At 43.6% G+C, this 16,084-nt stretch overlaps 1 protein-coding gene across 1 annotated transcript in view; it reads left to right on the top strand.

Annotated features, from left to right (window-relative positions):
* LOC104507958 (MARVEL domain-containing protein 3-like) overlaps positions 1-15,061 on the top strand; it is a 17,194-nt gene extending 2,133 nt beyond the window's left edge. The window contains exons 2-3 of the mRNA XM_010149407.1: positions 1,502-1,671; positions 14,355-15,061. Coding sequence (XP_010147709.1) covers positions 1,502-1,671; positions 14,355-15,061 — 877 coding nt within the window. The remainder of the gene's footprint in view (positions 1-1,501; positions 1,672-14,354) is intronic.
* The last annotated feature ends 1,023 nt before the right edge of the window (positions 15,062-16,084 follow it).

Below are 16,084 nucleotides of genomic sequence, written 5' to 3'. Positions count from 1 at the left end.
CCCCCAACTGTACTCTGTTACTGAACATTAGGGGGTTTTGGGTTTTTTGTTTTGTTTTGTTTTTCTGGCAAGTTGCAGGATACAATAGAGAGAAGCAGCTGCATCAGAAGTACCAAAGGGATTGCTTTCAAGTTAACTGGAAGCCTTATAAATCACGCAGCTTATTTAATTTATGTGACACAGCTGCGCAGGATGCTTTGGTGGTTGCACAAGACACAGGACAAAGGTCAGAAAAATCAGAAATGTTTCGGCCAAATAGAGCTGTTGGCAACTAGACGTGGAGATGTTAGCATTGGTCTTGTTATTGAATGTCTTAATTAAAATGTAAAGACTACAAAGAACATGATTTAATGTGGATGAATGAGATAATATTTGTAAGTTGAATCTGGAATGGGATGAAGATAAACCTTAGTGAAGTGCAGTGATACTAGGGAACAAAACTACAGCTGAAAATGCTGATCTGTGGATAAGAAATTCAAGATAAAAACTGAATAGGAAGACGACTTTTAAAAATAGTAACGCTGAATAAGTCTTAAAATGCCCTTTAAAAACAAGATCATCCAGCTGTACCTTGGAAAAGGCAAGCTCCAGTTCTCCTTCAGATGAGGGAGAACATTTAGATTAGACCAGACACAAAACAATTTATGACTCGTGTTTCTTTTAACCTGAGTGTTAGCTCAGGTGAAAAAACGACAAATTGCACTTTTCCTGTGGAATAATCTAGATCTCACCAACCTTAAAAATCATCGGGCTTCAGGTGTAGAGCTGTATGTCATTGCAGCAGAGCAGACAATTCCGTTTTGAAGTACAGAAATGAAGAGTCTCATCAGGGACATGAGAAGTAGATTGTTTGGGTCAATTTTAGATTCCTCTTCAAATATCATCAAAGACCTAAAAAACCCCAAAACAACAAAACCAAACAAATAAAAATTAAAAAGGATTTTTTTTCCCCCCACTTCAAAATCTTTATCTGTTTCTTTGAATAGTTCTCATTCTTTTAAAAAGCATCTTTGTGAGACACAGTAGTTGGAAGTACAAACTTGACGGAACGCTTACCTATGAAATAATTGTGCTACTCTACACATTGATTATGTGAAAATATTTTTCATTTTTATTCTCTGGACTAGCTAAAAATGTTTGGTTTTCATGGAAAAAAAACCTGTTACTTGTTTTTATGGGAACAGGAACTCTCCCGACACCTTCCTCCTTGCTACCTTTTGCAAGAGACCTAAACAATTCAGCCAGCCCAGTCCAGGAGTACATGGCTTTCCAGTGTAACAACAATCAAGTGCAAATATCCTTGTGAACAGTTATGCAAGTATTTGGGATATTTGCTTCCAAAACATGCAAGCAAAAAAAAAAACCCAAACCACCAAACAGATAACCTGTGAGGCAGGCTAGCTGCTTCCGCTGTCAGGAGCATCTGCCAGTTTCTCATGTTCTAATGGGCAGGGGAGTGCATGATCTAATTAATATACATTAATTGTTTACTCCATTGTAGGTCAACAGAAGACATCCGAGGAGGCCAGCACTCAAGGACTTCCACTGTTTGCTCAGACCCTTACTCTAAAACCTCAGGAACAGCACAGGAATATTTTGGCCCGCTACCAGAATGTTATCCTCCCAAGGAGACCTTCTCCATGAAGTGTTCAAAGGTATGCACAACAAGAGGTAGGTGAGTTTCTTATTGCCTGCCGTCCACTCCTCTCCTTCCAAGGACTTGCCTTGGTTTTGGTTTCTGTGTTTAGAAGCACAACAGAGTATAGCTAGCAGAATATTAAAACAAACAAACAAAACTCTGGGAGAGTGAAAGTTAAGGATTGGCACAACTGCAGGTTACTAGCACGTTTTAGTCATCTAAAGGCAAGATTTATAGAGATACTTAGAGACTTGAAAATGCCTCTCCAGCATATGCCTACAGAGCATCGAAGTGGGTCACGTGTGTGATCACTCAGGTTGTGCAGCAAGACTTAACTTTCGGGATTTAGGAATAAAATAGATATTTGCATCTGTAGGCAAATTAACGATGGCTGTTGAAGCTTTGATGCTAGTTTATTTCTGACACGTTCTTCTCAGACTTCTTATCAGCTCTGGATTTAATCCAGTCATCACTGATGTGGGAGACAACTATTTTACAGGCATGAATCTGATAAAATAGCTCTTGAGAAACAACTTGGATTTTTTCATAGCTAAAAAATGACTGCAGCAATCAGAGAAATGAGCATTAATGTGGGAGGAAATCAGCCTTAACACTTAGTAAACTCGTTCCCATAAGCTGAAATAAAGTGGCGCTACAATATCCATTACTCCTTTAAAGTTTTCCTTCTTCCAGGACAATGAGCTTTCTCTTGTTGGCCCACTGCAGTCTGAGTTGGAACTTGCAGCTAGGTGCAACGTCTTCGGCTGAAGTCTATAAACAGCCTTTCAGTATCCTCCAGTAGAGAGGCAAATTAAGAGTTTAGTTGTTGGAAGTAAATTAAAATACATAAAGTTAGATTATTTCTTCACTCTATGAAGGAAAGTTAAGTAACACACTCCATTTGCTCTTAATATTTCTCTGTAAGTGAATATGTGAGCTATTCTAAGGGTGAGCTGAACTGTTTTCTCTTAGAAATATGCTCTGTGTATTTGTATGCAGCTTGTTTTTCATCTCAAGGACATTTAACTCCAACAATTAGTAGAGCATATTGAATGATACAGAGCCACACTGATGTTTTATCCCTGATAAAATTGTATCAGCAGTTTCTTCTTCAACAGCACTGAATTATTTTAATGTGTCTGAGAAGCTCTCCAAAACTCCATGCCTTACTTTATCACAGCTTTAGAAAAACAAAGTGGCAAGTTATTTTTAGTTTTCAGTGCAACCTGTTTAGACGTATAGATGGCTTAATGTGACTTGCTGGTTGTTTCCTTTCTTTTACCCACGTCTGCTTCTCATTTCAATGCATTAAACATCATTAACATTTTCAAAATATCCTGGTTGTGGATACCTCAGTTGAGAATGATGATTTAATTTCCACCTCTCCCCCAGGTATTGGTCAGTATTTTCCAAAAATTTAATGTCTGAGTTTGCAGCGGAGGAGGGAGAAGAGATCACGTAGAAAATAAACCCTTTTATTAGCAGTTTTGCCTTGAAAAGTGAAAAGACAGTGGAGCTCGATAAGATTATGAGAATGTTACTCCCCTGTTTAATATTTGACAGTACCAAGATTTAGCGGAATTTCCTAGAATTGCAGAATTCTGTATTCCCTGCAGTCATAGTAAACGTTATAAATGAAAAGCTACGAGTTGTTTACTAAGAAGTCAGTGTATGTGAGCTGATAACTTCTTACAGCATGAAAAGTTCCCATAAATACTTCTTAACCATCTATTTCTTTCGCCAGTGGTGAAATTCCCCCTTTCCAATCACCATAATTCTAAAATAAACTAATATCAAACAAGGCTGGGAAACAAAGTGACGTACCACAGTGTTTTCCAACAGCTGAAACATGAACCTTCGGTTTTGACTGTACGTCGCTCTACTTCCACTGTGATTTTTTTTCTTTTTCCTTTTACCCAGCAAATATACTTATGCTCTTTCTGCATGTTGACCAGTTTGGCAAAACAGAGAGTAATTATAAACAACCAGAGCTCTGAAAATTATTTCCTTCATCCAGATCTGCCCTCTTCATCCATGCCTTTTACCAGCAATATCCCAAAGAGCTAACGTTGAGTTTCAGAATCAGGCATCTATTTTTTGCGGTGAACATTCAAACATCTTAGCTGCACGTAGCAGCCGGAAAACAAAGGACATGCTGTTTTTCCATCTTTCTTATTCCCACCTTCCCTCCCTAATGCCCAGCTCCTTTTTTTATCCTCTACAACTGCGTCAAGACAATAAACCCAACTGAAATATTATGGAAGAGACAATGGATGCTGACCCTTTTTTGCCAGTAGTAACATTTGATACCATCTAAGAAACTAAAACATTCTGCTCCTTTTTATTCCCTTCATCTTGAAAACAGAAGGAAAAAACAGTCTCTTAAAACGTGATATGAGCAATACCTATTCAAAACCATTCAGGTAGAATCATGTCCTGGATCGTACGAGGCACCTAATTGCCCATCCTCTCAAGCAATGTACTAGAGTCCACATCTAGGGGAACCGTTAAAGTTTGGACCTGTAAAGAGTGAGCTGTCCTCTGGAATACTCTCCAGACTTCATATTGGTGGAATTTTCTGAACTGGAAAACTGCATTCACTTCCATTATGCTTACTACCTCTTTACAGACCTATCAAAAGTGTTCAATCCTTTTCTGAATCCCCTTTTGACTATGTTTGGCCTCCATATTATCTTACAACAAGGAGATCTGCGGTTTCTTTGTGCGCCTTGAGGAAATACTGTTTTGTTCCTTAGAATGTGTTAAAGGTGGTGTCTCCGGTTCTGGCGGTATTCAGACTACCTAATGAAAATCTCATATATTCATCTTCTCCATGATACTTATGATTTTAGGCTGAAGTCTTCTCTTTCTCCCTGTCACTGTGCTCACAGCACTTCTTCATAGAGTGAAGAATAGCTGGTTCTGTCCTTATCAAGAGTGATAAGTATCTTCCCTTTTATCTCACAGGAGCTTGTGTCATTTAAGAGCACTACCACTTGGACTGCCTTTCTTCATACGTCTGCTGAGCCTTTCAAATGACTTCCCTCTAACAAACTTTTGCCTCTTCCCTGCAATGCTATCTTTAGGCCTAGTTTCTAGCTGTTTTTTTCATAGGGACGTCACACTTGTGCAGATTACAGGTTCAAAAGGCAACAGAAGGACAGAAGTCTGCGACCTTCTGTTTCTGCAGTAGTGAAGGAGACTTAAGGAACAGCGTATAGGCCGGTGTTGAGCTGTCTAGATGCTCTAGGTAACTAAATGGGAATGGGAAATAAACTGCTCCTGATAAAGAAAAACCTTTCATCAGTTAAGGAACTACTGCTTGCAATAACCATTTCTTACCATTTATGGCAATAGTGCGTGCTGTTTAAAGCAGCGCACGTTGAAAACCACAAGAGTTTTGGCCTGGGGATACCTAGAGCTGGAATTCTTTCAGATTAAAACATTCAACTTGCTTTTCACAGTGCAGGTACAATTTCTGTAGTTCTCTGTTCTGTGTAGAAAAGCTAAATTAGTAATCCTGTTTGCTTTTCAAAGGACCGCCCCCTCCCCTTCTCTGGTCCTTTGAAAATATAACCAGACTCAGTGCTTTTGGTTAACCAGAGGGAATGAGAGAATGCCATGCTGCTTCCTTCACCTTAGAGAGAGAAAAATTGGAGTCAAATCCAAGAGTGAATTGCTGATCTTAAACTGGTCATAAATATTTGGTCACTTGACCCTGAAACCATCTCTTTTTAGTATGTCTGTTTCTGTGAAAGCAGCAGAGCAATGCAATTCCAGGATAATGCTTCATTTAGTTTGGCTTAAACAGGGAAGGTAAACTAAGTTTCTCGCATCTTGGGTCGGTGTGCGACTCGGGAAGTGCCTGCACGTTTGCCTTATACAGAACTGTACTGTGCTGGTCATCATTTCTGAGCTAAGTAACTTCTTTATTTTTAATTCTCCAACCCACTTGGCATTTAAGGGAGACAGCACTGAAAAGGTTAGAAAACGCTTTGTGGGGGAGCAAGTATAATTGAATCCGTGTTCTTTGCTGCCATGAATACAGCTAAAAGAGGCGCCATGAATAGTGTCAGATTTCTGAAGCATATTGTAGACGCTTCCAAACAAGCATGCCTTTAGTCTACATTCTAACATCCACAATTGTTAAAACCTTCAGACCAATTTCCTCTCAGCAAAAGACAGCATTATGGTTTGTAACAACAAGAAAAGTCTCCCATTTCAGGCGTAGCCAGGAGGAAATATCAAACTGAATTTATTTGGAGGAGGAAATAGAATTAGGGAGTAACAATGACTTTCTCCAGGATATATTCATGCATCAACAAGCCAGCATTAATTCAGATGTAAACATCTATAAGCTTTTGTTTTTGCAAAACACAGTCCAAGTTTTTTCCTGTAGCCATGCATGCTGGCAGATACAGACTGGAAAAAAATACTGAGATGAAAAGTCACCCTCAGCACAGGGGTCACACCAGCAGACGCTTAGTTTTTTCGTAGGGACGTCACACTTGTGCAGATTACAGGTTCTGTAAAAGCGATGCTGTTGTTCATAAAGCATTATACTGCCGCCGCTCCGTTGTTTTGTTACGTCCTGATACCGTTCTTCTTCCAGTCGGACGTGGGAGCAGGAGGGGAACACTGTGCATATCGCAGGTAACGTCGTGGATGAAAACAAGCTTGTGACAAGTACTTTTGGCAGCACATGTTAGATCTTTTTAGCAGTGCTCAGCAGGATGCTGACATTTCTGTGGAGGCACCCAATAGGGTTAGAAACTGCTGTATTTTGTAGTCACCATCTTCACAGTCTGCCCCTACAGTCTGCCCTCTTTAGCTCCTTTAAATTGTGATCAAAGCTGTCGCAGGCTGTTCCTGTGGCGGTTAATTTCAACATATTTCTGCTGTGGGAAGGGTCCCCTATAGTCTCATTTCTAATTAGATGGCTTCCCCCTCCTATCTGTTACAAAGCTTAGTTTAAATACAGTGTGACTACCGCTGAATTTGTCAGCCAGTTTAGTATCTTGTAATTGTGAAGACAGAGGGTATTAGTGGGAATTGGATAGAGCTGTATGGACTAACATAATCCCAGTTATTCAAAATGCTTAATTAAAATGGCACAGTAACCAGATACAGCGGCAGAGCTGCAGGCAACCTTCCTGTTCTGAAGTGAAGGTGTTTCCCTAAGTCCTGTTTGATGGGAAATACAAATAGCCATGAGCAGTTACCTCTGTAAAAACCTGCAGGGGAGCTACGCTGGTTGCAGATGCCAAACATTACCCGTAGAACGCTGTTGCCCTGCCAGCACGTGGGACTTTGCTCTGCCCACATCTTGATATCCAGCTCTTTTTTACATCCACCTTTTGGCATGGCCGTAACATGCAGAGTATTGTTTTTAGAGAGGGGAGAACGACAACTGAGAAGACTCACTTAAGCTGGCAGGGGAAGACACTGGTATGTGTTACACTAGTCCGTGCTTCCCTCCTGGGAAATCTTAGTTGAGTCTGCTCTCCAGCAGTATAGAACAGGAGTTGCACCATCTTTCTTGTAAGGGTTTGTCTTCCCCACATCTCACGCACATTCTGGGAACCAAGAAAAAAAGCTCTTTTCTTTTGGCTGTCAAAGCTAATTGATACAGCATATATATACATATACTATATAGTGAATGTAGCTGTGCTTCTGGAGCAGGTGATCTTAGCTCACTTCAAGGAGAAAAATCCACCCAGTCAGGAATGTTGCTCACCAGGTGTGGCAACCCCCAGCTGGTAAAGTGGCTGAGAAGCTCGGGCTCACAGGTGCCTCCAACCTGACCTACCTTCAGCCAGCCAGTGATTACTTAAAGAGCAATAAACACCTCAATCTTTGTACTTTCTAAAGGCGTCTGGGTTTCAGTTCCAATGGAGGGAGTGGCTATGGAGAGTTGGCGTAAGGAACAAGGAGTATTTCATTGTGTTCTGAACTCTTTTTAAAAAAAAACAATTCCTGCAAGTTTTTTTTCCACTACCAAGATATTTGTTTACTGCTTGAAAGCACTGTGTGCATTAAGAAGAAAAAAAGGCTATTTCCTGAAATGCAGAACTTGAGGTGACCATGTAGGGACCTACCAGCGCTACAAATACATGTACAGCCTTTTACAGCCATCGAATTTAAATCACTGTTGCCAAGTTTAATGCAAGACCTTTCGCTTCCCACCCTCTCCAAAACTGTGGAAGATGACTCATGCTTGATTAACAGGAGAGAAATCAAGAACATGCTAAAATTGATGCTTTAAGGAACTACTGGGAACAAGGAAACCAGAGCTGTTGTTCGCAGGCAGGGGCTGGGTTGTACCGAAACTGTGTCTTGACAGCGAGTAAATCTTAGTGTCATACAGTGGTGGGAAACTGCATGGGGATAGAGGCTGATGCCGGAGTCCACCCTTTCCTGTGAAAATTGGGCAATGCTGTTTAGAGGATGGGAGAAGGAATAGACCTGAGGGGACAGTAGTTCTTTAAAGGAAGATGATACACAGGAAAACAGGACAATACATTTGGATCTGAGAGCTGTGATTGTGAACATAAAGCTTCTCTGAATCTTTAAAAACAAGGCCGGTCATCCTTTGAGATTTCCTAATGGAGCAATTAACTTGACTAACGAGGGACAACTTATTAAAAGGTAATAACAATGCTTCTTACTAGAGCACACAAATAATTTAATTTTCCCAGATTTTAATCATGTTTCCATTGATTTCCTGTAAGGTGAATACCTCAAATGAGCATAAACGTATTGGGCACTTAAACGTGCCATTTAAATGCAGTTGGCTCTGAGTGTGCAGTTCCCTTGGGTCCTTTGCAAAGCCAAGATTCAGTGAATAACTGGTGTTGCCTTGCCCAACCCTTGTGTTTCAGGGTTGGGCTGTGTTTTCTTCTGCCTTTAAACATTACTCCGTTAGGGATATTTTAGCATAACTCAAGTCGCTGAAGAACGCGGAGACCTACAAAAACAATGATGGCGTGGGGGGCGTGGGGAGGGACACTCGTTTACAACAGGGCTGTGTATTGCCCTGATCCTGTATCAGTGAAGTTATTCCTGTTACTGGTTTCAGCGAGATCTTGCTGTGTACTGGTATACATAGGGGAATAATACCGTTCAGGGCTTCGCATCTGCGTTTAGTATTTATAATCTGTTTGTGACTGTTATCTCCATTTCATTTCCCTTGTTCAGTTTCTCCTCCACTGTTTTGGTTCCTCCCTGCTTCTGTCATATTTTTGTCCCCATCCAAAAGCAGAACAAACCTCTTATTTCCCTTGATGTTTTCTCCCCCTTCCCCCGTCCTATTCCTCCCGCCACCGACTCAGTTTAGGACAGAGGTGACCAAAGCTGCGCGTCAAGCTGTGCCTTTACTCTCTGGGGGATGACAAACCTGCACTGGCCAGAGAAGTTCAGCATTTGAGATCCTTCTCAGGACTTTTGCAAGTCACTATATATGGTCAAAATACTTGTCTGCTCCTTTGGGGGGAAAAAAGAAGAGAGAAGATTACCTCTGAAAACTGGAAAGCTATCCAAACTGGAAAAAAACCCAAATGACAACTTTCAGTGAGAAAGGCTGGGAGAATGATTTTAATCTGTGTGTTGTAGCCTCCAGCTCCTCCCTTCCTTTCTCCTCGAGTGACAAATAATGGGATGTGAGGCAGGCTGCTCCTGGCGCTGATGCCCTGCTGCTGGGTTCCAGTTGTCCGAGAGGGGCAGCCGGGGCTGTCAGCTGGGGACCCCTGGTCCCAGGGGTACATGGCCTGGCAAAGGAAGCAGAGGGAAAAAGCAAGGCAAGGCAGAGAAAGACAAAATATCTTAGAAGTATGCAGGGATGTTAACTCGGGAGGAAAGAATGACACCAAAAGAGTGGGGAGAAAGAGTCCATGTGTGGTCAACAGAGGGGGGTAAAAAAGTGACTACTGTGCCAAGACGCAGTGAAGGGAGACACTGTGAAAGTATCCTCTGTTAGTTAGGTCCTCATAGGGTCAGGGGGAGTTCAGTAGAAACAGCCAGCACTGACTGTTCTACGGATTGATTCTTGTCAGCTTCAGAAACATCGGAACAAACGTGAATTGACCATTCTACTTTACGCACACCCGTGTGTCCGCGCGCTGTCACCCTGATGCCTGAGCGCTGGGGCCGTCCTCCTACACTGCCTGGATGAAAAAGCCTCCTCGCAGCTTCCAGCGCAGGGGACTTAAGCACACAGTTAAGTTACAGGGTACCACAGCCAGCCACGGTGTAGTTCTGTGATGCAGAGCGTGCAGATCTAACATCTCACCTCACCTGAAAGGGAGACTTTCTGGTCCCTCTCCGGTCCTGGCTCCGTTACTTCCCTTGCTAAACTCACACCAGCACGACTGCCCATCAGATACTCTGTCAGTCACTTCAAGTTGCTAAAGTTGCAGGAAAAAACCCAGCAGCACATGAGGAAAGAGTTAAATTTTAAATAGCAGGAAGCAATTCATTAAAACAGCTTTTGGAAGTGCCTAATACTAGGCCGGAGTTATTATTGGGCAGGTGAGGAAAGTGGTGGCTGCCCGGCCAGGGGTAGGAGGCGTAAGAGTAAGGTCAGCTGCCTGTGGATCTGTACCCATCTGCCTGCTTTGCTGCACATCTCAGCCCACCATTTGTTGGAAAACAAACCCATTGATCAGTGAATTATTACCATGGCAATAGCCCAACAGGCACCAGGTACAGAAGGGAAAGAAAAAGTGAACAGTAGATTAATAGTATATGTTGGAAGGCTGCTCTTTGTTAGTGCAGGAAGCCTACTCACAGCAAAAAACCAAACCGCGTTCGAAAAACGTGAAAAAGTATGATACATTGATGTTGCTATCCACTGCAGGTTTACGTTTTATGGAATGAATGAAACAATACTCTGGAAAGTTCTGGCAACACCCACTGTCTTCTAGATTGCCATCATTCTCCTCACCTTCAGGAAAGAAGTATGGGGAAGGAAATGGAAATCCAGGAGCCCTGGCTTGAGTCTTGTTACTTGCTCAGTATGGAGAGGGTTAGTTCCCAAAGCCACCTGCTCACTGTGCTAATTTTAATACAAATCAGTAACGTTTTAGATAGATCCCAAGATTTTTAACTTCAGAAGGGAAAAATAACCAAACCAGTGGAGTTCTGAGATTTTCAGACCTGTCATTTTACACTCAAGTCTTGCAAGAGGTCCATTGTTGCCTGGGATTAGGGAGTAGTTGTAGAGATAAGTAACTTCCTTTTAGGAAGACCTTTTGGCAATCTAGTTTCTGCAGCTCTAACTCTGAGATGACGTAGCTAAGCGGCTGGTGAAAGCAGGAGTGAGTGGCAGCACAGGCTCGGAAGCGTGGCTTTCAACTCAGCCCTTTCTGCCAGCAATACACTGCTTGTCAGAGGTTACTGCTAGTATATGTGTGTTAGCACACCTTGACAGAGCTAAATTTTGAAACTTAAGTGTCCTGTTACTCCTTATTTCTCAAGTCTGTCTATCCTGTTTATGCTAGTATGGTAGGATTGGGTGTCAGCTTCTAACTTTCACAGACTGAGGTTGCACGAGTCTTTTGGGCTGCCAGGGTCAAGATCTGAACATTCTGTAGGGCTTAATATTTCCATCAAAGCCCTGATGACTGTACAAGGCCTCAGGGATTTCCAGTAATTGTCTGCTACTTTCACAAGCCCCGCTGGCTGTCATCGTAGACCTGTAATTCACAGCTTCGTTCTACATACTGCTTATTCATTTTAGGATTGTCTTTCATACAAGAGGCTTTGTTATTGCACTTTATTAAAAAAAAAAAAAAAAGTTAATCCACGTGTTGCAAATAACCGGTGGAGTAAACTGCTAATGAGCCTCTCTCCATTATTCACTTACTCTAAGCAATTCTGCAGGAGGCGTGTGTGAAAACTGCACAGGTACATACAAAACCTGTCCAACCTGAATGCCCTGCCTAAGGAAATTTTTCGAGCATGCCATTGCAGCATCTACTGCTGCATTTAAAAATACAGTAGTCCTGCGTTGATCACATTTGAGCGAAGAGACGCATTCTGCCAGCCCTGCTGTGGTACCAGCAGTCAGCTCAGTGAAGTCCAGGGGTTGTGGACAGGATTTGGGTGAACATACAGGAAGTTTTGGAGCAGTGTCATAGAATCATAGAATGGTTAGGGTTGGAAGGGACCTTAAAGATCATGTAGTTCCAACCCCCCTGCCATGGGCAGGGACACCTTCCACTAGACCAGGTTGCTCAGAGCCACATCCAGCCTGGCCTTGAAGACAGCCAGGGATGGGGCATCCACAGATTCTCTGGGCAACCTGTCCCAGTGCCTCCCCACCCTCTCTGTGAAGAATTTCTTCCTGACATCTAATGGTGTCCATGAGGATTGGGGTCAGTTATAAATGTGGGGAGCTTACCAGCAGGTGCTGAGTCCTCTGACAACATAAAAATGCCTTCTGTAAAGCTCAGCAAGGTGATGGATAGGAAAAATGGATGCTCAGCGGGTCAGAGTGCCTCACAAGTCATAAAGTAAAAGGAAATTCTGAAGACAGCGGTAGAAGAAAGCTGACCGGTCATGAATGCCCAACTTCCAAGTTCCCAAACACTTAAAATTTATGTTTCCCTTAATCAAATGGTCTTTCCTCCCTACAGACTTACAAGAACTGCTTCCTGATGGAGTATCTATAAAATCAGTAGTCAGCCTACTGATCAGAAGGGAAGTGGCCTTCTGCATCCAACACTGTCCAAGGGCCCAAGCTGGCTCCCTGTATTTGGAAGGCAGATTGTACAGCTCAGTTGAGCAGACAAAAAAATATCTGATCCAGTTCCAATGTATGTCCTGTACCACTATTACTCTTTCAAAACATTTTGAACTGTCCTGGTAAAGTGATGGCTCTGTACCCATAAAAAACATTGAGTCTTTTGGCCACGTCGTTTGAATTTGGTACAAGGAGTTCCCCATCTTGTCTCACGGACCAGGATTTCAATTTTTCTTTACATTTAGCTTCACAAATGTTTCCTTTGAAATATTTGAAGCCGCCTGAACAGATTTGGTGACCAGCATGGTCATTGCCTTGCTCACAAGAAAAACGCTTGTGCGGAAGGGTCAAGGAAACGGCATACTGTCATGCAGAAATCAGCATCGCCTCTGAAGAGCACATGTGCAGAACTGCATGCTCCTCAACAGGAGCACTTTGTCTTCTCTGCCTGCTCTACCTAATTCTTTTTAGGAGATGAAATCTGTATATGTATGCACTTGATAGCTGTGTGTGTCTATATACATATGTATTTATATATATATGTGTGTGTGTGTGCATACCACCATATGTCATACCATTGCCAGCACCCTCCTGTGAAGAGCAAGCAGCAGTGGGAAGGTGCTCGTCACCTCAACCCTCTGTGGAGGGAATAAGAAGGGGCAGAACGGGAATATCCAGTATTCCTTCATGGTGGCTGTCACTGGCTTTCTTTGGTTAGAAGCATCTGGCAACACAAGAGAGGAATTTGTCTAATTCCCTTGCGTGCTGCTTCAGCCCTTGTATTTTTTCAAGCCCATACAGCCTTGACAGCAACTGAGCCACTGCTCAAGAGGGAAATGCCATGCTCATCAACGTTAGCAGCGTAAAATGAAAGTCTGTATGCAAACTGCAGATCCTGGCCCACTTTAAAGACAAATATAGGACCGCTGTGTCAAGCATCTTGTGTTCTTGGCTGTCAGACTGCAATGGAATAACAAGATTCACGATTCTGTAATTAACTTCAGAAGCCGAGGAGCAACGTGCATGACGCACTGGGGATTTTCATTTCCAGAATAGGCAACTCTTGCTGTGCTACGCTGCAACATCCGTCATGTTTGCTAATCTTAGTCTGACCCCTAGTGAGCTGTCACAGAATAATCAGATTTACCTGACAGATGCTGCACCTTCCTGACAGGCAATTCCCACAAAAAGAAGTCATTTATCCACTTTTGTCACCCTTAAAAAAACCTTGGTTACCTTGGTAGCATAACGTAAGAAAAAGACAAGAATTTCAGCTCAGAAGTCATAAGGCTTTCTTCTGAAGGTGAGGGGGAGGGGAGCAGGACGCATGACCTGGTATCAAATTCACTTAACTTACCTCTACATGTAAGGTGGGGTGTGCCTCCTTATTGTATGCAATCAGGAATTGCTTCTTCAGATTGATGACGACTTCTGTCTCTGAAGAAGATGAAGTTGCACCTGGTTAAACGATAAATTTAAATTAACAATTAGAAGTTAAAGCCGTAAACACATTTTGAAGGACCTAAATAACTTGCATGATTTTTTTCAAGGCATTAGAACCTTCTAGGTTTTTGTCAGGTTTACCCTCAGCATTTTGTTCATACTGGCTATTTCTTGCTGGGTGTGTTTATGCCGAGTAGTTACAGACCAAAACACAATCGCTGTACTCTTGTCTTGGCAATGACACACGCACAGTAAAATTTTTATGGATTTCTTTCCCTGTGTGAAGATCCATTTATCAAGCACACTGACAAATTAAAAAAAGTAATTTGCCCAACCTCTGAAATGTACCCACGAGAGCTCACACTGCTGCCTTTTTTTTTTTTTTTTTTAAAAGCAGCGCTCCTCCGTAGCTGTAGCCAAGAGGAGCTCAGTAACAGTGTTCTCCATCTATGGTTTTGATGTACTTCTGTCACCCTCAGTTTCCACAAGGTGTGATTTTGACATCTATTTCCATCTTTCTGCTCCTTACAGGCATTCTGAAGTTTGTGGAAATCACGGTTAACCTCCTGGTGCTGATCTGCGTGGGTGCTGCCCAAGCCTCTGTTGCAGGCTTCACGTCCCTTGGTGGCTTGGGCACCGGATCCTTCAACCTGAATTCAGCTTATAGCCCCTTTGAGGGGACAGAGCTCCGGGAGGTGAGGGACCTAGACATGCAGTTCACCCAGATGAGAGCCCCTTGCGTGTATGGCGGTGTAGCCTTCAGCTTAACAGCAGCAGTACTTACCCTCGTCTTCCTTGTCGTGGGGGCAAAACCCATCCAGCAGCTCAGGACGGGGCTGCTGGCAGGCGAATGTGCCTTCAACCTGCTGACCGGCGTGGCATACATCGTGGCTGTCGGCCTCTACCTGCATTTTGTCAGCCAGGTGAACACCACAGATGTTTGCAAGAGGCGTGAGAGGCTGTACGCGCGGCGTGGTTACACCTCCATGAACTGTGTGGTCCAGGGCGGCGACGCAGCCGTCGGCCTTTTCGGTGTTGCTGCTGCCTGTTTATACTTCGCCAGCTTTGTGGTCTGCATCTTCGCTATCCGAACCGTCCAGGCCTTCCAGAGACACGCGGCCAAGGCTCAGCACAGCCCCGACAGCAGCGTTAGAGACAGGCGTGTCAAAAACCACCATGCTGTCCACAGGACTGCCGAAAGCTCCCACAGTGTCCAGGCTCTCGCCACCTTAGTGTGAAGTCAGCTCTGGGACTGTGCCAGAGAGCTGGAGCTGCGGCGAGGGACGGACCCTGGGTGTTGCATGTGAAACGACCAGTCGGCGGCGCGTTGTCCCACAAGGTGCTGGTGCATACCGAATCGCCAAATGTAACAATACCCCTGTAACGTGATGTAATAAAATTAACACTGAGTGGGTGTTTTAACAAGGTTTTTTGCTTCAGTCTCTCAAGCTGGACTCTCGCATTTAAGATGCGTTTGTAACGTTTTCATCCTGCGCAGAGTAAAACCAGACAGCAGCGGGCTGCTAACAGGTCGCATCTGTGGTGCTGCCAAACTTTTGCTAACAACCACTTCTTCTCTTGTGACATAAGGAACTGAACACACAGCTGGGATGGGCAGCCTTCAACCGATCCTGTGCCTGCTGACGTATCCTGCTGCCTTACGCCACGCCGCACGCGAAGCAAAGGGCACTCTAGCGCTTTTCTGAATCCCAGCCGAAGCTACACGTGTGACCTGTTTCGCTCGGGCTAGCGAAGCGTTTTATCTGTTGAGTCACACGGGTCAACACATGCCGATCATGTGCTCCCTGAGGAATGCTGCTGGAAGGAACTAGCTGGAACGAGTTTCAAAAGCGTTTGGGGCCTTCTCCAGTTCCCTGCTATGTTTTCACCATCTCACTTAGAGGCAGGACGTTGCCCAGCTGTCAGCTTAGGAAAGACACCGCTTGCTTCTGTAACCACCTAGATGAGGTTTGGCTTGGCCACTCCAGCACTGGTGGTGGGCAGAGCCCGAGTTGGGAACATGCTGGCTGCCCTGGAGTTTTCCATGGGAACGCTGTAACAATGACAGAAAGTAGATGCAGCCTTCCAATACCTAAACACACAAAGCATGAGCGAACAGCAATAATTGTATGCCCCCAGGGTTGAGAAAAATAAGAGAACGTCTTTCAAGAGCCCTTTGTTTGAGGCAGATGAAATAGATCGCTGGTCTTCATCGACGAGGGAGTGAGGGGAAAAGGCTGCTCTTAGAATCATAGAATCAT

Source organism: Eurypyga helias, unplaced genomic scaffold (assembly GCF_000690775.1).
Source record: "Eurypyga helias isolate BGI_N326 unplaced genomic scaffold, ASM69077v1 scaffold23253, whole genome shotgun sequence".
NCBI lineage: Eukaryota > Metazoa > Chordata > Aves > Eurypygiformes > Eurypygidae > Eurypyga > Eurypyga helias.
The sequence above is the reverse complement of the archived record's forward strand: the minus strand, read 5'-3'. Positions and strand labels throughout refer to the sequence as shown.